The sequence below is a fragment of the Numenius arquata genome, chromosome 4 (genome assembly GCF_964106895.1).
Source record: "Numenius arquata chromosome 4, bNumArq3.hap1.1, whole genome shotgun sequence".
Lineage (NCBI taxonomy): Eukaryota > Metazoa > Chordata > Aves > Charadriiformes > Scolopacidae > Numenius > Numenius arquata.
Window position 1 is genome coordinate 71,457,063 of NC_133579.1, and position 23,833 is coordinate 71,480,895.

The 23,833-nt window shown below is 38.4% G+C and overlaps 1 protein-coding gene across 1 annotated transcript in view; it reads left to right on the forward strand.

The window, feature by feature from the left end:
* SUGCT (succinyl-CoA:glutarate-CoA transferase) overlaps positions 1–23,833 on the forward strand; it is a 347,492-nt gene that overhangs the window by 11,405 nt on the left and 312,254 nt on the right. Inside the window, exon 6 of the mRNA XM_074146556.1 lies at positions 2,850–2,970. Coding sequence (XP_074002657.1) covers positions 2,850–2,970 — 121 coding nt within the window. The remainder of the gene's footprint in view (positions 1–2,849; positions 2,971–23,833) is intronic.

Genomic DNA, 23,833 nt, shown 5'->3' on the forward strand with positions numbered 1-23,833 from the left:
TATCTTCCTGAATGAAAATTGTTTTTTCTCTTCAGTGATTATACGTGCACCAGTCCCATGCTCTGGCATCCCTTTTGTTGTAATAATGGCCAGCATGTCTTTAGAGCATTATTCAGCAGTTATTGTTAGAAGCTCATCTGAAGAACCTTGAGGATTCTTTTCTCCTGACTTTTTAGACTTAACTAATTAACTTTTCTATTTATTCATTAAAAACTTGGGAGAATTCAGTTGGCTGGGAGTTGATGGCACTCCTTCCCTTCCATTGCCTTTAGCTGATAGGTCAGCATGTTTCATGCATGCTCTCTCACTTGATAAAGCGAACTATTCACACATACATATATATATGCACATTCGTATAAGTCTATATATGTTTGTATATGTGAGTATCCACACTCTCCTCTGTGTGGAGTTTTTATAAAAAACCAAAACCTCAACCCCCCCGGAAAAACTCCAAACAAAGCTTCCAAAAGGTACAAATAGTTTGTTTTATCAAGTTAGTAGCATCATTATTTGTTACTGTTATTCAGTTTAATGGCTGCTTTGGCATGCATGATGTCTTTTTTTCTTTCCTGAGGCGTAGACGTTGAGTGTATCTGGAATATATAGCATTCCAGGTCAGTTCTGTGTTACTCTGTTACTAGAGGTTAATGTATAAGTGATGTCTTTAGAGGGCTTTTAGGACTTAAAGTGTGAACTTCATAGGAACCCTGGGTACCTATGCTTGGTTCAATGAGCACCAAAAAAAAAAAAAAAGACTGCTGCCTTTTTGTGTTAAAGACTGTTTCCAAGCGTCAGGAAAACTTTAGTGGCAGAGCTGACACAGCACTTGTAGGATGCCTTGGAAATTCACGTTCATTTCTCTCTGAGAACATGTACACTGTTAAATTGGGCTCAAGTCATTGTATCATCTCTTAGCACTGTTGTCACCCCATGTATGTTGCTGAGTCCAGGGGTATGGTGCTTTTTATGTTACAGTGCTGTATGTTGTGCCTTTTTCCTCGGTGCCCTGTAGCAGATGATAGTTCTTCAGTATAACACGAACAACAACTCTTAGACCATTTTAGCCCATACAATCCCTGTAAATTGGATAGATTATAAACCCCCAGTGAAAGCAATACACAAGTTGTAACCCATTTCCTCTCTTGAATGAATTAAGCTAAGGCTGTAATATTTTGATGTTTGCAAAGTATTGATGTAGGAACTGTGAAGCGTTTAAAGAGAAAATTAAAAAAAACCTTTATTTTTCATAAATTCATACTATTAAACAACAAATAGCTTGCCCCTATTGTGTTCCCCTTACCTTAGTTTGGTGGCTTGATTTGCTGTCCTGTGCAAAGGATTGGGACAGCTGTAGATCTGTCTGAGCTACTTCTGTTTTCACTAGCAAATGCTTTAGCTCTGTGGAAACCTGTATCTTCTTGAGAACATTCTTGTGACAAATGCCTATTTTTTAATAACTCCTGTGAAATTATGTTCTGTTCACTTCTATGGAATCACGAGTTAACAAACCAGCCAGCTGTCCGCATTGAAACCCAGCAAGGCCTATTTAGAATCTGGAGTCTGTTTCTGAGTTTACTGTAGTCCTACAGGTTCTTCACACAGCCACTTCAAAAATACTTAACATATTTTAAAATGCACCTTTACCATAAGCTGAACTTAGTTTCTGTAAATGTTACTAATGTCTCTTCCGTGCATCCAATTAAACCGCGTATAAGTTGTGTGGTGCCTTGTCTGAATAAGAATCAGTTTCTGTCTTTCCTGTTAAATACTTGCTGGCTTGGCAACTTCTTTGGCCTTAAATTCAGCTCAAGAGCCCACATGCTAGAATAAAAATGCTTGTGATTGCTGTTATGATGACACTAGTTTATAGAAGCTGGTCTAACATACTGTATATATTAATCAGACAGCTAAATGGTAGTTTTGGAGAATGTGACTCAGCTGCAAGTAACATTAAGCATAATCTAATACACTTAGTTTAATAAAAAAATGCGTGCACAGATGTGTGCACCTGTCAGAAAATAGTCTCTTAAATTCCTGGTGGGGGAAACCCTAAGCAAAAAAACCTCTACAACTCACCCAAGGCATAGGTCTTTCTTTTAACACGTTGTTCTCTTGCTTCAGGAGTTCTTAATTAGTGTTAGTCCTATATCTATTTACAACTTTTATAAGAAAAAAAAAGACATAATGTATAGCCTGACAAGGTAATATGTTAATGTAATTTCAGTAGTTTTTTGGACAAGGTCAGTCATTTAAACATGATGTAGAAAATCACATTGCAGAGCTTGACACCTCTATTATAACTGAGGTGACTTTAAGATGTTCATTTTAACCCAATAAAATTTTTGGGCTCCCTATTCTGCTTGTACATCCAGGAAGTGAGATACATGGCCTCTGTTACAGTAATTGTAATGAATGATTTTAAAATGAAAAACAACTTATGAATTTGTTTCTAAGGTAGAGAAAGCGTGAAGGATAAAGATGCATCCCCCCCCCCCCCCTTTTCTTCTCAAGCTTTGTTCAGGTATAAAAGTGATGATTGTTCTGTAAACTACTGTAAAGTCTTGCGAAATTGATGTAATACTGATAATATAATTATATTATAGTTTTGTCTAGTTGTTTTAGAATTTTTACAGTCTTTCTAGATATGCGGTGTCTCTAATCCGTGGTTTGGAGGGAACAGGCAAAAAAAAAAGTCTAACAAGGCTTGTAAGTGTGGTTTTTTTTTTCTTTTTTGTCACAAAGACTAGAGCCATTTTGATTAGTAGGATTTTTAAATTGTTACATGAAGAATGTATAGAACTTTTGGAAGCTCATTAAAAAAATCTTATTCATCCTTTTCTTTTCTAAAGCTTGCAGCAGTGTCTGATGTTTTTGTGGAAAACTACATCCCTGGGAAACTGGCTGAAATGGGTCTAGGTTATGAAGACCTGAAAAAGATTGCTCCTCACATAGTGTACTGTTCAATAACAGGTATTTTAATTTCAACTACTTGTGTTCCTTTATTCCCGTCAACGTGTTATAAAAGTCATGTGCTTATATAGAATTATAGTGTTTTCATACAACTATAGAATGGTTAGAGCTGAAAAGGGACCTTAAAGATCATCGACTTCCAACCCCGCTGCCCTGGGCAGGGACACCTCCCACCAGACCAGGTTGCTCAAAGCCCCATCCAGCCTGGCCTTGATCACTTCCAGGGATGGGGCATCCACAGCTTCTCTGGGCAACCTGTTCCAGTGTCTCACCACCCTCACAGTAAAGAATTTCTTTCTAGTATCTAATCTAAATCTCCCCTCTTTCAATTTAAAACCCTTACCCCTCATCCTATCACTCCACTCCCTGATAAAGAGTCCCTCCCCATCTCTCCTGTAGCCCCCTTCAGATACTTCAGATACTGGAAGGCTGCTATAAGGTCTCTTTGGAGCCTTCTCTTCTCCAGGCCGAACAACCCCAACTCTCTCAGCCTGTTTTTTGATATCTGTTAAGATAAATTGAAAGAGTGAGTTTGACTGTTCAGTTCAAAAACAGTTACATCAAAATTTGGAGGCAGCAACCACGTCAGCAGTTTGTAAATTGGTCAACAGTGGCATTACCGTGCTGGTCTGGCATGCTCCTATTGACTGCAGGGGAGCCAGGATTCATTGGGCTCCTTACGTTTTGCTTTGAACTGGTTGCTAAGTCAGATTTTTCTTTTTTTTTTCTTCTCAGCATTTTTACTAGCCAGTTTACATATTGCAGGTTTCCAATCTGTTAATCTGTGTTCTTTACTGCCCTGAAGCATCTCCCTCTTCAGAATTACACAGTTATATACTTAAGGAAGTTTTACGTTACTTCGCAGTCTAATTGCCTTGTAACTGAAACGGCAGAAGGGTTGCAGGTACCTTATAAATGCTGGGAAGAATGAGAAGAAGGTAGACATGGGAATATCAGGAATTGCATACATATAAAAATACTTTTAAGTCTGAAAAATTGCTTATTCAAAAAAACCCCAAAACAACAAAAACCACCCCAAAAAATCTTGATGAAGTGCTAAAATTAAAGGATCTGTGCATGTAAATTCTACTGTTAAATACAATTAAATTAAAATATAGAAGTTACAAATGTTTTTAGACTGGTTTAAAGTCTTAGTTACAAACCTGTTGTGCCTCAATTTCTGAAGAAAAAATGGCTTTGGCTTTTTAGTTTCTGGGTATTGATGTAATTTAATAGGAACCCAATAGCTTTTTAGTCTGTTGTGATGTACTTATCATGTTTGTGTGGCAAATGTCTGAAGAAGACAAGAGCAGAAATGCAATTATATTCAGGGCTTGCTGAGAATCTCTTTGTTTAAAAGCATTTGTAGGTTTGTCAGTGACTAGTTACCACAATGTTTTTCACATTTGCTCGTGCATGTAGTCTCACAACTGGTATTTGCCAAGTGGCTTGGTTTTGCTTTTTATGGTTTTGTTTAGTTGCTGTACCCATAATTGATAAAAAATAATAAAAAATTACATCCAAGCTACAATTTTTGTGAGGCTGCTTGGCCTCTGATGTGGTAAATCTGTTTTTCCATTCACACTTCATGTCAGCTTTTGAGTGCTTTTGTGTTTTACTGTTAATAGAGGAAAAAAACCTTACTTGAAGTGAGGGCCTAAGGAAAGACACGATTTAATTTCACAGAATCGCTGAATTGTTTAGGTAGAAAAGACCTCTTGAGACCATCTAGCCCAATCCCCCTGCTCAAACAGGGTTTAACCCCAGCCAGCAACTAGGACCGTACCGCCTCTGTCACCCCGGCTTCTTTCCGAAGGGTCGGGAGAAGAGGGAGAGAAGGAGGGGAAAGGAGAAAAAAGCCTTGTGGGCTGAGATAAAAACAGCTTAATAGAACAATACCAGAAAAGGAAAATAACAATAATAATAATAATGATAGTAAAAGAATATGCAAAACACAAGTCATTCTCACTACCCGATGAATTGGTTACCCAGCTCAACCCGAGTAGAGGTTGCAGATTTCCTCCCCAGCCAACCCTCATTTATATACTGAGCATGATGTTTATGGTACAGAATATTCCATTGTCCATTCTACTGTTTTGTATGTGCTCCTCAGCTTCTATGGGAACCTGAAAAAAGTCAGTGACTAGTATAAACATCGTTTAGCAACAACTGAAGCAATATGCATTATTGACATTCCTGTCATACCAAATTTGAAAAGACGGCAACCACTAGAAAGAAAACTTAACTCTGTGTCAGCTGAAACAAGGACACAGTACCAGTTACAGCAGGTTTCCCAGGACTGTGCCCAGCTGGGTTTTGAGTATTTCTAGAGCTGCTCTGGACAACCTGTTCCCGTGTCTGATCACCCACTCAGTAAAAGAGTGTTTTACCTTGTCCAGGAAAATTTGCCCATTGTCTCTTGTCTTCTCAGTGGGCCCTACCGAGAAGGTTCTGGCTCCTTCTTGGTCACTCCCTCCCCCTGGGTATTTATATGCATTGTGAAGATCCCCTTGAGCTTTCTCTTATTTAAGCTGAAGAGTCTCACCTGTCTTGCCCTCTCATGATGTATCAGATCCTCCAGTCTCTTAATCATCTTTGTGGCTCTGTGCTAGACTTGCTCCACTAAGTCCATATCTGTTTTGTACTGGGGGCCCAGAACTGAACACTATTCCAGATGTGGCCTCACTAGTGCTGAGTAGAGGGGAAGGATCCCGTCCTTCAGCCTGCTGGTGACACTCTCCCTAATGCATCACAAAATACTGTTGGCCTCCTTTGCTGCAACGATGTATGCTTTTTGTGCCTTGTTTAAGTGCTCCCTAACTTCTTCCACTGAGGGTAAATCTGCCTTCCTGTATACTTTCCTTCTAGTCTCAGAGACCTAGAACTCCTGAGGGCTGTCTTTCCTGGTAAATACTGAGACAAAGAAGGCATTAAATACCTCTGCTTTCTCCATGTCCTTTGTCACCAGTTTCCCTGCCCCGTTCAGCAGTAGGCCCACATCTTCCCTATTCATCTTTCTGCTGCCAATTTGCTTGCGGAATCCTTTCTTGTTGCTCTTCACGTCCTTTGCCAAATTCAACTCCAGGTCAGCCTTGGCTTTCGTAACTGTACACTTGGATGATGAAAGGGCAGCTCTATAATTATGCTCCTTCTAGGTCACTTGCCTGTGCTTCCACCTCTTGCATACTTCCATCATACTGACAAAACAAGTTGGACAAAGATCATAAGTCTTGGACATCTAACAGGTGACAAAGAACATCTATTTAAGGTCAGTGCATCTTCTAGGAATACTGACATAAAATCTCTAGTACTCTTAAAAAACCCTCAACAAAACAGATCAGAAGTCAACTGAGTCAGGGTAGGAAATAGCAAAGCCTCAATCTAAGCATGTTAAAGAAGCAACCAGACTAGGACCAAATGCATATGTGTCACAGAGGTTGCGATGGTGATACTTAAGTGGTAAGGGTTGTGGGTGTTTTTGTCACAATCAGGTAGAAGAATGATTTATGAAGAAAGAATTCCTGATTGATTTCTAAAAGCTCTATGGCCTGATTCTGGACATCACAATTCAAAACACGGTTTTGTGCTGTGGTTGACTCTACTACATTCAAAAAAAAAAAAAAATATATATTTTTTTTTTTTTCCCTGAGAGGGGATGGGAAGAGACGAGAAGAGGTTTGATGTAGCAGTGTTTAGCTTTAAAAAAAATAATAATCTCAAATCAGTGAAAAGGAGATCAAGTTGTTAAAATACTTGCTGATAAAAACTGCTTGGATTAGCAGCTCAGATTAAAACAAGAACGGAATGGACCAAGAGAACTTTTTATTTGTTTTTCCATCATAAAGAAGGCTGGACAACAGCAAAGGAGGTTGGTAAAAGCATTAAAACATCCTTATGGCAGTGAAGTTACGCACACTCCTCTTTATTATGGGGAACGTTCGGGAGTTTCCCTACTTGAGCCATTTTCTGCAAGGGATCAATTTGCGAAACTTTGTTTTGCAATATAAAAGGCTTTTCGAACAAATTGGTAAATGAATATTTATAAATCACTTAAAGCAGTATATCCAAGTGAGGTGAACTTTTGGTCTGATCTTGTGTTGTTATTAAGACATGTCATAACTTTACTAGTGAAAACACACACACAGAAGAGTAACTGAATGTATAGTTCTGTTCATGTAAACACAGGAATTAATTCACTTTCCTTTTCTGAAGCAAACATGGGATCTAATTGCCAATCCTTTGCTTTTGCAAGGCATCTCTTAGCCATGTTGCATACTCTTCATGGTGTTCAAGTGCTTTTCTTCTTGTGATTTCTTGAATGTGGAGGCCTGCTATATCAAAATAGTGGGACTAGGCACAGAAATTTTTTCTGTAAGCAGTGTCTTGGATGTTTTAACTCTGGGAATTGCAATGTTTGACCCAAAAAACAGGTTTATGTAAGTTGAGGCATCTGAGTTGGATGACTGGTTTTGTGAGAGAAATTCCTTGCAGAAAGCAAGGAATTACTGAAAGGCCATCAAGAAGTGCTGGGTTCCCCTGACTCGAGACTGGAGCTATGCTTTGTGACAAAGTTAACAGGATAAGGATTGGTATTGAAGTGGAATGAACTGAGACACGCTGAATCTGGTAGGTTCTTGAGAGCTCAGATGTAATACTTCAGATAAAAAGGGTCTGAAAACAAAATCTTAAGTTTTTTTGGTAATGCTGTAGAAAGTTATGTGTATATAAAATGCTTAGCTAGGGCTACGGAAAATGTGAATTAAGGAAGATCCAAAGAGAAGTATTGTTTGTCAGATGTGAGAGATGTGCTGGCCTAGAATGTTGGCTTAAATGGACTAGTTGTCTTCCCAAATGTTGAAAATTGTTGAGACAAATCATCTTGGTTACAGCAACCCCTTTTACATCTAAACAGTGGGATTTCATCCATCATTAGGCATCTTACAGGCTGTACAAGAGATAATAGAAATATGTTAGTTCTCAAGCCCTTTCTGGTTGTGAGTCCTGTGAAGGATAATGGATACACAATATAACATGAATTATGATCTAAGGCCTTTGAACAGAGGATTGGAATGGTTTATACTGTTTAACTCAGCCAGTTTTGAATATGTTTTTTTAAGGGTGTATTTTATGTATCATAACTACTGTTAAGAGATAAAATTATGTTGGTCATTGTTAATGACTATCACGAACTGTATTATATTTTAGATGTGAGAATACGTAGAGACAGACATTTTGGCATAACATTTGATAATGAATAATTAAGCAAGAAATAAACATGTCCAGTATGTCAGAATCAGAGTGTTTTTCCAACCTTAATTTGTTTGTCTTGGTTTTTTCTTGTTAGTCAGTATACATGCTGAAGACATTAGAGCTGATCCATTTAATAAATTGCAAATAATTACTGGACACTACTTCCGCTATGAATTTAGTTAACTCATTAATGAGACTGGCTATCATCTGGAATGTTTCGGTTTCTTATTTTTGGAACCATGTTACCTTTCAAGTTTTAACTTCATAGGTATGGAATGCAATCAATAAACAAGTAATTTGAAGGAATCAGTTTCACCCTACAGCATGACTTGTATAGCAGCTGCGATCAAGATGTCTTTAAGTTTCTTGGAGGTTTTTTTTTTTGTCTCATTCACTTATTGAACGCAAGTATAAATAAATTGGATATGAAAACTTCTTTTATTTTAGGGGCCATTCAAAAATACGGAAAGTAATTTTCTGACTCTAGACTGCACTATATCCTTCCTTTGTCCTACTCCAGAGAGTGTGCTCAAATAGTTGTCATCGTTATCATGGTTGTTACACTTTGGAGGAGTGGTGCTTTCACTTTTTAATGACTGCTATTTGTGATAAGATTTGTGTAAAAATACTGGGTCTTGCATTTGTCTTCAGATCTCAGGGTCGCTAATAGATAGTCAACGCTATCTGGTTATCTTGCCTTCTTAAGGGTTCAATTTGTAGAACGTTTTGATCCCAGTCAGTGGCTGGTTGAGCACCTGCTGGGTGCGTTTTGCATTTGTGGTGACAGTGATAGCAGCCATTACTTGGTTACAGATTAGGTTATTTGCCAGATCCTTGAAGTGCTGAAGATGCTGAATGAGTGCACTCATTGTGATGCTGTACTTGTGTGTCCTGTTACATCGGAATTTCTATTTCGTACTGCTTGATGTTGAGCCAGATAGAGCTGGTCTGTCTTTGGAGTATATTGCGATGTTCATCTGGTCATGAATGATTCATATGTGCCATCTGTGTGTGTATATATATATCTAACAACACCTTTATTCCATTAAACTTACTCCTCCTTCTGGATGGTAGGTAAAATGGCATAGAGATGTCAACAGCTTATTCTTCATTTATTATTTCCTTTGACCTCCTTGCTTTAAGTTGTGGAGTTACCATGAAATCTGGTCTAATCAATCCCAATTCTACTACTATATGGTTCCTCCTAGCCTCCCTTTTTCCTCACTTCTGGTGGCCTACAGACTAGTATTTCTGTTCTTCTCAGCCTCCCCCCTGCATGATGCCTTTGTGCCTGCTTCTTGGTCTTTTTGTCAGATATGTTTCCCTTCCTTCCCGGTCTGTACTCTCCCTCTGCCTATTCCCAGCCATGATTGCCCAGCTCAGCCAGTTCAGACTCTTCCACTCTCCAGTTCAGTTCCTCACCCAACATCAGTTTCCTTTACCTCATATTTTCCTACCAACTTCTTTTTCTAGCTGATTGTGTTCTCTGGTCCTTCAGAACTTTCATTCTAACCTGTTTGTTTCTGTTTTTCATTTTCTACACTGCAGGGCTAGTAGGAATTGAGCAGAGGGGATACCCTCTTTCTATGCATGTTTTTTGTGTGCTTTCCTCATGTGCAATAAGTGCGAGCAGTAAATATAAAAAAAAAAAACTAGGCTAGAGCATGCTCAGTTGGTCTGCGGGGAGAGCCTCCACACGCATCAGAACAAACTGCTGGGATGGGTGATACGATGGAGCATGCACTTCATGGACTGAATCTTTGGAGATTTGAACCCTAAAGCACTAAAAATATTTCCTTGGAGAGTGTATGTTTGCCCTGTGATACCTTAAAGCTGGATTTGAGGATTTTCTAGTGGAAATAAAAAAATAATAGCATTAATAAAAAAGCATAGCCATGACAAAAAGGTCTCCCATTCTTTCAATTCTTCACTCTAAAGAACAGAAATTCTTGGGGTTTTAAACAGCTCTAAGTTATTTTTTTTCTGATGTAGCAAAACAAACCTGCTTCTCTCCCTGGTTTTGTGCTTAATAACAGCAGAAACGTGCCGTGAGAAATTACGAACACCTTGAAAATTCTCATTCATAGACAGCTTAAAGATCAAGATTGGACTCTGTTACATAAAGTGCTTTTTGTTAATGGAACATATATGGAGGTGAATTCAGATGAATAGGCGTGTATTGTAGCAGAATGTAAAATGTGGAAGACACGCTCCTAGGAAGTCAGAAAATATGTTACTCTATAACTTATCCAGAATTGAGCAATTTTTCTTAAATGCAGGAATAATGTTTGTATGGAATGGCCTCTTTTTAAATTTTGGACTGTGGCATATTATTAGTGATAGTAAAATGAAATACAGTGCAATTTTTCAGAAAGTCCAGGGTCATACGTAGGTGAAGAGTTTAGACACAGGTAAGCCAGTCGCTGTCTTATTTATGGCATTTTGGAAGCCGTCATTAACAAACTTGGTTCCTTATCCAAACAGCTCAGATTGAATGTATCCAGCCCTGCAGTGGCTGTTGCAGGGTTCCGAGGATTTCCTGCTGCTTTGATGGCTCTTGAGCTCCAAATTGGCTGTTCTTGCTCACAAGTTGGCTTTGCTGATGAGAGTAATCTCAGAACTAGTTTAAATATAACATGTTTTGACAGCTCTGTGGCTGAGATCGGTTTAAGTTTTTTTTTTTTCTTTTGAAAATTGGCTGGTTAAAGTAAATCATGGACAGGTCACAAGGGAGTGACCATTTGTTGCTATCGGAACGGTCCGTGTGGCGCTTCCAATGAAGAAAGTCATAGTTTATTTCCGAACAGGAGGGGGCACTGTTTAAAAGGACAACATTGTTTTCAAAGCAAACCAGGTTTTTGGTATTTTTTTTTTTCCCTTAAAGCCTCTGAAGACAGTGCGTTTAGAAAGAATTTTGTGGTTTGTTTCTGAATGATGAAAACTACTCCTCTTGGGTTCTCTGCCCGATCCCCTTGCTAAATTGAGTGAATTGTGCTTACTCTTCTCTTGTGTACAGGTTTTGCAGAAGATAGAGTTCTTCAGTCTTTTTTTTTTTTTTTTGTTGGCTCTTCCCTTTCTTTCCTCCTCCTTTTCTAGGGAGTAACACTTTGTATCACATGCGGGTTGCTTTGTATGTTGCTTGTGGCATTACAAAATCTAGTTTCAATATTATTTTCTGTCATTTCATTTCTTAAAATATGGATGTGATGCTTAGTTTTCTGCCTTTTAAAGAAATTTTACTCCTGTGAAGACTTTTTGGTGTATTTATGCATGAAGAAAAATGACTACGTAATGATGATAATAGAAAACCTTAGAAATATTCTTAGTTCAACCAAAAGATAAGATTTTTGGGATTGGTATTTTTATTAACTTTGTATTACTCTACAAGATTACATTTCTTGAGGATTTGCAGTCTCTACCCCGGAGAACGTAGTCTTAACTCTGAATTTACAATTATTTTGACTGTACTAAATTGTTAATTTGTTTGTTGGCAAATAGTAGTGTAAAAAGGCAACATGAGGTGGAAAGAATGGCAAAAGGTTTATAGAAGAGGTTTTGTGTGTCATCCGAGTTTCATACGGGTCTGAATTTGGAATTATTGTATGTGCAGCTTTTATTTAATGTACACAAAGTTCTTAAGATCCATCCATGAATGCTTTTCATCAAAAATAATAAGTAAATCTTATATGTCTCTTGGTGATTCAGATGAATCTATGAGAAAGAAAATAGTCTTTCACTCCACCCATCTACATGAAAGTTAATAATAACTCAAAAGAACCAGCATTTGGTACTTCCCAGTACATCTTGTTTTGTACTGATAATTTCTAGTGTCTTCTCATGAGAAGATGTAATGTTATAATTTTGATGCATATTCTACTTTGCCTCTAGTATTTTCACAACAGGAAAGAGAAGTCAACCACAGTCTGTTTTGCCGGGCAAAGGCCAGCCAGAGTGTTCTTTAAATCCTCTAATTTGTGAACTGACCGTGGTAAGATGTGGAATTGCCTTGGATTAGGTACAGTTTGTAGACTCCCTCTTGCCAAATGATTCTGGTCTATAAAATTATAGGTAACTAGGAGTGTCTGTGTCTTTGTGCCTACTCCTTCCCCTGACGATTGATATTCCTGTGGTTTCTAAATGGTTACAGTCTGGATATAATTACCTTTTACAAATTGATAGATTACCTGCCAACAAAATGATAGCTCCTACTTAAAAAAACCAGTGCGTATTTAATAATAGGATATAATTTGGCAAAATAATTTCCTGATGCTCTAAATTATTGATAGCATACAAGTAGGAATTTAAGTTGCATTCAGAAGCTGGTTCAAGCAATGGTTGCGATTGTCACTAAATAATAGGAACTATAGAAATAGTCTTGATCATTAATCTGTTCAAAAGTTATTAAAACTTGTCACCCAAAATTATTAAAAAGAGGATTTTTTTTTTTAATTACAAGATGGCAAAATGATCCTAAAACTAGGCATAACAAATTGGAGGCGGGGGGGGGGGGGGAAGGCAAAAAAACCCCCCAGAATAGCAAAATGCGTAGGCTGGTTGAGCCAAATAGCCAGTGCAAGCAGGATGATGTGCAGAATGAAATGGAAGCTAGCAGAATAAACTGGGAATTTTAAAGAGTTACAACAGTTTTAAAGATATTAAAAGCAGGAGAAAATTGGAGGATGAGGTAATTAAGGAAGCTGGAAACTGCAAAAAAGAGGATTGCTGTCTTGGTACCAGTCTTCAGTAAAAGATGTTCATAGAGAAATTTTCAACAATGTATTGTTTTCTAATAATAGAAGATACTGCGCCGTCAGAGACAGGTATGTCAAAAGAGGCATCGTCAGAACAAACTGGGTGTCGTGCTTCCAGTAGTTCTTCATGTGGTTTAAGAACAAGGAGGCAGATCTGGAGAACTGTGAACATTATACTTCTCTTAAACATAAAAATCACAGGTTTGTAAGTCTTGAGGTATGAACTAAAGTGCTGACAGGGACTGAAAAAAGCATTTGGATGGGAAAAAACAGGAAGCTTCTACCTGAGCTTGATTTGATGAAAATAGAACCTTCCAGCATGGGAAAAGAAAACCAAACCTCTCCAATCTGTTAGTTTTTGTATTATGCAGTTGGAGGATGGATGGATTAAAGACTTAATCTGTTAATTTTTTGTTACCTTGAAGTTGTCTGTGAGTGGGCATGTTAAGAGAAGTTAGTAATCAGGGCCTAGAGATAAAATAGTCCATGAGAACGGTTTTTGAGGAGTTGGGTAGCAGACTGTGGATTTGTGGAGACACAAATCATTATTGGGACAGTATAATTACTTGTCTATAACAGGGTAATAAACCTCGTGCTATATATTTTGACTGCAGTAAAGTTTTTGACAGTGTTACGTAATGCTTTCATAGAGAAGCTAGGGAAATGTGATGTGCAAGAAACAGTGAAAAAGATGGTTCAAGAGTGATCAGAAACTCACTGTTGTCTTAGTTCTGGTGTTATATAAAGAATAGCTATTGGTATTTCATGATTGACATGGAAGGCAATACCTCAGAACTGATGTTGATGGATGTTGCAGTCGACGTGTTGGAGGGACCTGGACAGGCTTGAGAAGTGGGCCCGTGCAAACCTCATGAAGTTCAACGAGGCCGAGCGCAAGGTCCTGCACGTGGGTCAGGGCAATCCCAAGGACAAATACAGGCTGGGTGGAAAATGGATTGAGAGCAGGCCTGAGGAGAAGGCCATGGAGGTGTTGGTTGATGAGAAGGTCAATGTGAGCTGGCAATGTGTGCTCGCAGTCCAGAAAGCCAACCACATCCTGGGCTGCAGCAAAAGAAGCGTGGCCAGCAGGGGATCACCTCGAGGGAGGTGATTCTCCCCATCTGCTCTGCTCTGGTGATACCCCACATAGAGTACTGTGTCCAGCTCTGGGGTTCCCAGCATAAGATGGACATGGAACTTTTAGAGGGAGTCCAGAGGAGAGCCACGAAGATGATCAGAGGGCTGGAGCACCTCTCCTATCAAGACAGGCTGAGAGAGTTGGCGTTGTTCAGCTGGGGGAAGAGAAGGCTCTGGGGAGACCTCATAATGGCCTTCCAATACGTAAAGGGGCTACAGGAGAGATGGGGAGGGACTCTCTATCAGGGGGTGTAGTGATAGGACAAGGGGTAATGGTTTTAAACTGAAAGAAGGGAGATTTAGACTAGATATCAGGAAGAAATTCCTTACTGTGAGGGTGGTGAGACACTGGAACAGGTTGCCCAGAGAAGCTGTGGATGCCCTATCCCTGGAAGTGATCAAGGCCAGGCTGGATGGGGCTTTGAGCAACCTGGTCTGGTGGGAGGTGTTCCTGCCCATGGCAGGGGGTTGGAACTCAATGATCTTTAAAGTCCCTTCCAAACCAAACCATTCTATGATAATTTTTTTTTTTCTCAAAATAGGTGATGGAGCAGAATGTGGATGACCCTACAATCCTCATGTGATCATGAGCTACAGGGTGTTTGTGGGTTTTAGAGTTGAAGAGCAGGAGGAATGTGGAGCTGATTTACAGGTAGAAGACATCACTTTCTTTACAGCCTTACCCCCCCTTTAAAATGTGTTTTGGGGTTGTGGCTAACTCACGGGAGAGTCGTGGAGGGCTGGCCTCAGCAGTTTAGTTTTTCTTCCCAAACCAGGGATTTAAAACATTCCCAACAGTCCCTATGTCGGCACAGCCCTGTGAGCAGTCATGTGGTGAAGTCCTGGTGTAAAAGCTGCACTTTAATGGCTTGAGAGCTCTATGGAGCTCTGAAGGTCCACTAAGCTGAACGGGAGCAAATTTATACAGCAGGATTAGAATTAAAAATTTCCTTGGCCAAATTGTTTACCCAAATAAAAAAGCAAGGGTAGAATTAAAGGTTGGGGCAAGTCCAATGAACTGTGCTTAATCAGAAATAATCAAGTCCTTTTAATGGAGAGCATTGGGTTAGAGAAGGGTTCTTGGAAGACTTGGTGGTAATGATGGGGCGTGATCCAAGTTGAACATGAGTCGATGTCATATTGTTAGATGACAGACTAGTATCATACTGGATTATTTAAAGACCAATATGGCCTAAATGGCTCTTTCTCTGCCCTGCTCCACACTGGTAATGTCTCAATTGGAAGGCTAAGTCTGCTTCTGGGTACCGTATTTCAAAAACTGTGTGGATAACTGAAGAGAGTTGAGAGAAGAACAATCTATAGGTGAAAACCATTGCATATGAAAGGCAGCTTAGAAACCTCAATTTCTTTTGTCCTCTTAAAAAAAAAAAAAAGTAATAAATGGTGCTGTGATCAGAAGGAACTATTGTGACCATCTAACCATCTCTTCCTAAAGTATTCTGTGAATTTTCACATAGCAGTTCTTAAATGAAGATCCGGATAGTATGTGAAAACATCAAAAAAAAAAAATCCTTGCTTGATGTGAAGAAGTAGCCAGAATGTTAGTTGGTATTCAAAGAATGAGAGTGTTAAGAAAAGAAAATCTTAAGGAAAAGTTGTGGGAGGTAGTAATTAAAATAATAAGAGTTCAGACATGACAGTCAGAAGTGGCTAGTCTTTTGGTTTTTAGGGAGTGAAGTGATTGGGAATACAAGAAGAGCATACAAAAGAATAAATGATACAGTTATGCTGTTAGCCATTTTCTTTCTCAGGAGTAGTAAATAAAGGCATCCCATGGAGCTGGAAGGCTGTGTATTTAAAATCGGTACTGCGTTGCAGAGGAAATGTTGTCTTTTAATATTCTGCAGAGTTTGCTGCTTTATGTTCTTAAGAGCAAGATGCTAGTAGAATTAAAAATGAAGGAGTAGACAATTGTATAGATCAGGATAATAGGCACAATTGTTAAGATATTCACTCAGGGGGTTTGGAACAAACCAGCAAGTAACTACTGACTTCTTCAAATACCAAACCTAGTGGTGTCAGTTACTTGTACACTTCAGGATCAATATGCGAAAGGAGCTTAATAATCAAATTTAATAATGGTCTTATTTTGAGGGGGGTAGGTTACAGTATGACATTGCAGATACATATAGAGTTTAATTGAATACTTCAGTGCTTTTCTGCCCTGCACTGATGTGCTGCTTTGTAATTCTCAGTGGAAACTACATGTTTGCAGAGATTGGTAACTGGTTCCTTTTGCAATAAAGAACTAGCTTTGTGGCATGCAGCAGGAGTTTTAAGAGGTTATTGTGCTTCTCATGTGTAATCACTGATATCTGAGGTGGCCATCAACATATAATCAGACGTATTGATGCTTTTAAGACTACATTAATTCTAAATATGAATTTCTGCAAGAACTGGGAACAATTTCCACTTATAAAGTGCAAGATTTAAATATTATAGGGCAATAGTCTCATAAAGAAGTTAAATGAGAAGTTACGATTGGAAGTTTGCTTGATGTAAATCAAAGCCAAGGAGCTCGTCCTCCCTGTGCTGCCAGGGAGTAGGACAGTTTTTCAAATTATCATTCCTCCTTGTGTTCACCATGTGAATAAAGTATCTAAAGAATCTGATGTGGCAATTTTAGTGTCTGTTTGTATTATACTGAGTTTGCAAGCAGAATTTCTACAATTTAATATTTGGCAAAAAACTTAATACAAAACTCTACCTCTTCCACATTATCTTATGAGTCCAAGATACCCGATTTCTTTGCAAACATCTAAACAGATTTGTGCCTCACCGGGAAAAACTTCTAGTCATATGTCATTTGACTATCCCAGTTGTGTCAATTTTTCCTTTTGGCTGGGTTAAATGTAAAAAGGCAAAGAATTTGCTTGTGTGAGGAAATTAATTGGCAGAAATGCAGATGTCCAAATACTACTTCAATGATGTAAAAAAAGTACTTTTTCATTATAATTTAGAAAGAAAATCAATTGTTTTTGTGAATGAAGAAACAATTCTTCTTGTTACTAAGAATGAAGTGGTTGATCAGCACGGCAGTGCATTGGTGTATCGGTGATTGGTCTTATGTGGTACATAGTTCTCCTGGTAAATTCCCTGAGAGAACAACTTTCATCTGTTTATGTAGCTTCTTTCCTTTGCAAAAAGTGAATTTTTGAGGTCATTCAGAATACATTTACATTCCTTGATAGTATTGTGTAGGGGGGAAAAAAACCAACAGAGCTATCTCTATCTCTAAATTGGCCCTAGGGTATTATAGCTGCGTTGCTTTTGTGGCCTAACTGGTTGAGTCATTTATCATGGTGTAGCAGTATGTGCTGTTGATGTACTCTTAGTACTTCTTTAGGACCAAAAGATGATTTGTGTAAATGCAAAACTTCAGGAAGGAGACTCTGAAAAGAGATATCCATTGATTTCAAGGGCGATGGCCCTATACCTGAGGTTTCCGAAAATTTGTCTTGTGTATTTAGAGACTACTGCGTTTTAAGGACTTTCTTCTTTTTGGCAGTAAATGTTAAGATAATATTGTGCCTCTACTTCACTTTATCTTGTAGAAAGTCACCTGTAAAGTCCCCATACCTCCTTTTGCTTGGCACAAGACCCATTCCAGAGCAGAGTCTGCTGCCTTAGGATAGGCACTTTGTGGCCAGTATTTCTTCCCAAAGTAAAATACTTAGTATACAGAGTATGAACTGCAATCCTAACCACGTGAAATTTAATTTTTGTAGATATTTTTTATACATGAAATAAAGCAAATACTGTTAGAATCTTCCAGCGGTTGACTGCTTTATTCAGACATAAATGATGAGGACCAGTAGGAGCTTTTAATTTCTTTTCCCAGCCTGTGGTGCCAATTACTATCCTACTGAAATGCGGCTATACCAGCAGCGGGTTCTTTCTGATGCTGTAGAAGGAGATTGATCTTCATTTCTGCTGCTTATGAAGATCTCCTAGATCTTTCCTGCTGTCTGTTTTCTATCATAGGTGATCCATCTGCAAACAGGTGTTTACCTCTTTCGCTTTCCTGGACACAAATGAAAACCATTATATGAGTGTGTTAAACCCAGTATTGGTTTTTTCCACACCGGGCTTAGTGATCTGTTTGATGTTTTTTTCTTAATAAGGAATTAGGTTATTTTATGGTAATTTTTACTTTTACTGAAAAAGGAAAAACCCTAATTCTGAGGAATACTGGGGGACAATGCTGTTAATCAGACTTGCAAACATGACAAATAATGGGATTACTTTGAGTTACTTCTACTTTATTGTTCGTGTCTTGTAATGCTTCTTTTTAAGGGTCGTATGTTTTAGAAGCCTGATTAATAGGATTTGAATTTTTAGGGTGACTTGTTAAAATATTGTAAAGTTGTTCAAAATCCTCACAGGTTTTTTTTGTGTTTGTTCTTATGTTGTAGTTAAGTAAGTTGAAAGTGTCTGCTTAGTCTAAGCACCTGAAACTTGCAAAGATTTTCTGTGTGTCTTAAGGCTAAACAGTTGATTTGGGAAATGTCACACAGCTTCACCTCTCAATTCTATCATGCTCTAAAGATGAACTGTGTAAACAAACTTAAAACCATATCTACTTATTCAGGAAGACCGTCAGCTGCAAAGTTTTGGAAGCGTTGGGAGGGTACTCAAGAAAAATATTAGATAGGATTATCCTGTTCGTATTGGCATCTGTTTTACTCCGTTCCTGGAGACAGAATATGTGTCTAGCTGGGTCTTGGGTCTGATCTAGTGCATTTGTTTTCATATTCTTGTGCTGCTCTCTGCTTTTCAGACACCACCTAAACTTAAACCCGTTAGCACTGTTCAGACAACACAAGGACAGATTTGCTGTGCTCTGGTCCCTCTGGAGTGTTACCAATAGAACTGTTACCCAAATACCGTTTGCAGGACTGTATCCCCTTAAATACACCTTTATAACCCATTTGGCGAATGAGAGTTTCCAAAAAGCCACAGTAAAATGTGAACTAACAAGGTTTGACAAAGGTGTGTTGCAGAGCAATGCAGCTTGGTAGCTCTTAATTGGAGGAGAAGCAAAATGGGCTTGATTTCTGGTATCTTTATGTGTCTCTAGTGGTGATGGCTACAATGCTTTTTAACCTGTATTATACCCAAAAAGTGTATATTTGGTTCAGGAGTGATTGAAATGTAAGTGTCGCAAGGGTGCATTTTTGGGGTTATTTCAGAATAAAACCAAACTTCAAAGACACCTTCTTGTACAGGAGTGATGTAGTTATGCTCTGTCAAGGTGCAAAAGCAAAGGATAATTTTCCTACTTAAAAACAAATTCATGTTGCCGGTGGGTTTGTATGTTTTTCTCTGCTGCTTGCAAAATGAGGATACTGGGCCTCCCAAACAGGCCTTTTCAAAAGAGGAGGCTTCTGTAAAATTCAGCTGGTTGTCAAACTCTTTGGAACGGAGCATGAGGCTGTTTTCTATACAACAGGCTTTTGTCAGCACAGCTGCGTGGGTCAAGAAATGTGAAGAGGTGCAAACACCGACCGATTTAGCTGTTTTGGCAGAAGTCATTAACACATATCTTATTATATTGACAAATATAATTTCCTTCTGCTGGTAAAATTGGTCTGCTCAGAGGTGTGTCCCCATAAGTGGTTTCATATTCTAGTATGAAGTGTAATTTGGCCCAGAAAGCTATATGTGCCCTGTGTTTGCAGTGCTTTGCCAGCATATGGTGTACCTATAGAGTACCAAAGGGCTTTGGCGTCGACACAGACCTAACTTCCAAAATGTATCAGTAATCTAAACCAATATGAAAAGGGTGGAAGCTGAAAGGCGGCGTGTGGAAGCAGAGGTTGCTGAGAAACAGATGGGAGCCGACAGGACCCCTTCTCTGTTGGTAGGATTGATATCCTTGCGTGATTCAAGATCTGCTGTGCACCTCCAGGAAGGTGGGCTTTTTAGCTGAGTGACACTAAATCTTTGAGTTTGTGCTGTTTCTGTCATCGGCACACCAGCAGCAGCTAGAGTGCTTTTTTTTTCCCCTTTCTTTTTTCTTTTTCTGTAAATGATTGAGCTAGCCTTTTGCCACTGGCATTAAGCATCCTAGTAGGAGGGCTGTGCTGCTTTTTCCACTATTACTTCTTCAGCCACACATAGCCTGAATGTCCAAAATACTGTGAGTTTAGGAATAAGAAACAGTTGAAAATGAGTGCTCTTCTGAAACACTGTGTTCCCATTCCTTGTTCAATATGCAGCATATACAACGTTTAATGAACAAGTCATAATTCTTCCTTGCTTTAAAATTAAGTATTGACTTCCAGCTGTGCCTGGAAGTAATATTTTTCTTATGACTTCATGCGCATTCCTTGTTCTTTCATTTAAATAGCACCCTGAAATTAGCAGTATTTTGTATAGAATCTGAAACTTCAGGATTTTGGACTCTGTCCTAATGAAGAATACCACAGCAGACAGAGAGCCTGTGAATCATAAGATTTGACACTGGGTTAGTTTACAGTGAATGAAACCAGATTAGGCACTGAAATCCTGGATATGAACAGCATAGCAACACAGTACAATTGTGGAGACATTTACTGATGGTTTAATGTTTATTTTTCAGTAGCTATTATACTTGGACTGGTGCCTAGCTAAGTTAACAGAAATAAAGCTGGAAGATTTTAGGCAGCTTCAGAAGCCTCGCAGTAGGCTTTTGTAAGGCAGTATTTATTGTGTTTGAGTTCTAATATTCTGAAGAGAAGACCCAAGAAATGAGAACCAAACATTTTATTTGTTATTGCTAAAGATTTCTCCGCTTGTTTCCAAAGGAAATATTTTTCAGGGAATCTCCTGTCTTGTAGCGTTTTTTCCTGCTTTATTAATCTTTTTTCCTCACCCAGTGGACTTATTTCATATGAGGATTGCAAGATTTTTTTTTTTACTGTTTAAAATTCACCAACAAAATCAATATGACTTATTAAGATGGTGTGAAGATCCAGTGTCTTTGTTGTGCCCATTCATGGTATTTTCTGTGGATGTTTGGTAGATTGTTAGGAAGACTGTAAGTAGCTGGTGTTGACCTGAAAATGTTTCCCAGTAAGCATATGGTCTTCATTACCAGTGTTTTTAAAGTACTGTGATAAAGTAAAACACTTTGTCAGTAGCTAACAAAAAAAAAAAAAATCAAAACAGTTTTGGGTGTAGAAGACACAAACTATTGAAAAATAGCCTGCATTTTGTAATTTTTAGAAACCAAAATGGTAGCAGCGCCTGGCACTCCTCCACGTGCTTGAACATTAAAAGCATTCTGTATCCCAGTGTTTATGTCAGAGTTGGCTGAAACCCACTGATCTGCAAGTTGTCTCATCGAGAAAACTTTGTCATTGGAAGTTGTAGATGTTACTGCAAAGTAAAGTTTTAATGAGAACACGTTTGTGGATAATAGCCTTCCCATAAGTAAAAGGTCTTGTAAAGAGAAGAGAATAATCTGTGATACATGACACAAGAAGTAACTTTTAGAATTTCAGTTAAAAAGTTTCCTATTAAACATTAAGAAAAGCTTTCTAGTAGATAGGATGACTTTGTCCAGGAGTGGAGTCCTTGTAGATATTGCAAAGTCAGGATAGGGGTACGTAGTCCTGGTGTGATCACATCTTGCAGTGAACCCTGACCACCTTTTCAAGAGGAGAATGGGATGCCAAAATTTTGTAACAGCTTTTAAAAGAGTACTTCTTTCAAAATAATTTTAGGGAACTGCAACTACAAGATGCCTACTCTTATAAAACAATATTCTTTGTACAATACGAAGGGGTATTATATATCATGTACCTGCTCAGGGTATGTAATATGTGGTTGATTGTCAGTTTCTTCTATTCCTGTCAAATTAAAGTCATGATCTTAAGATATATGGGAGTGAATTTGGTAATGAATCCTAACTTCTTTTAACATTCAAACTGAAAAACCTAAATATAGAAAAATAAATGCTCTGGAAGTAAAGATACCATCTCCTCTGCTATAAATTGCTCTAATTCTATTAACTTTATTGCAGTTCTGAAAACCTTCACAAAGGCGTGTCCCAAGATGTTTAGAGTATTCTTTCCAATCAAAAGTTTATTCAGTTGTTCAGACTGAACAGCTGGTACCTTGTTATATTTTGTATTTACTTATTTAGAAGGTGTTTCTCATCAATGAGGTAGGATTATTTGATTACAGGTAACTATGTTAGGAAAATCTTTTAGAGGGGGGGAAAAAACTTCAGTATGTGAAATATCAGTTGTGTCCACTGCAGATTTTTTGTTTTTGTGAAGGCAAAGATTCTTTTCACATATGACCCTTCCTAAGGAGCCAATTGGCAAAATCTCTTAGCAGAAAAATATTCAAGTTAGGCAATACGTTGAATTAATCAGTTATTAGATTCAGCTGTTTTTAGCAACCAGATGCATTTACTTTTTACCACTCCACACATGAAATTCTTGTGAATGATCAGCAACTATTATATTTTAACTATGCATTGTATAATCAGGGATTCTGTTAATATTAAGAGTATTCAAGATCACTTTCATATGTATTTCCAAGAAAAGGCTCTTTCAACTTTTCTATATGTTCACTTAGTGTACTGGTAAGTTCCTGCAACTTACCACTTCCATCTGATCTATAACAACAGTTCATTTAAACTTCAAGCTGGGATTTGCACCTTCATTAGGTTGCATAGGAAATTAATGTTATATCAGAACTGCAAATGAAATTCATGTTACAGTTCATGATTTCAGAAGTAGGAGGTAGGTGCATGCTCGTTCTTTGAGTAAGTGTTGAGCTGTTTACATATTTTGTGTGTGTAAACCAAAGAGAACTCTAATCAGGCTCAGAAAAATGTCAGTAAAGTTATTGGGTTGAAAGGACAGCTTGGAATTTTAAGAATGTATTGTATTCCATATAATTTAATCCTCTGTGGGAATTAAACTTTCTAGATTTGTTTTGAAAATTCTTGAGGGAATGTTTGGAAAGTTTTAGAAAAAATTCTATACTAGATTTGGGTTTGTTTGGCACTGCTGGCTGAAACAGGAGAAGAACCATTAGTGCCCTGACTATGTATTTGAATTCAGGGTCACGGTACACATACTCGTGGGTGGGCAATCACATGGACGTGCAACCCCTGGGTGCAGTGGGGTGCTTAGTCAAGGTCAGCTTCTTCACTGGCCGTTGCTGCACAGATTTATCTCTCAACAAAACTATATACAGTCACAGCGAATCACAGCCTCTTCTTGGGTAACATCCACTTCAGCATGAATGTTGTCTGATTTAGATGAGAAATAATTACATAATGAAGTAGTTATTTTAAATTTCTGTCCTAGGATAATCATGTCCTTATCAGGCACTACTGTGCATCTGTGGCCTCAGAGTTGAGACCGCTCTGAGGCTCACCTGACGCTGTACTGCTTGGCCATAGTCTTATAAATATTAATAGAAAATACACTTTGCAGGCACTCCTTAGTTTTAGACATTTTTTCACTACAGAAGTAGCAAGATTGTTAGTATCTGTTGAGCTGAAGTCTGGTATCTTTCTGGTGGCTCCTGGCTGGTTCCCAGGATTAGCCAGGTGTTTCTCACAGATGTTTGCTCCCTTACAGAATCACAGAATGATATGGGGTTGGAAGGGACCTCTGGAGATCATCTAGTCCAATCCCCCTGCCAAAGCAGGTTCACCCAGAGCAGGTTGCACAGGAACGTGTCCAGGTGGGTTTGGA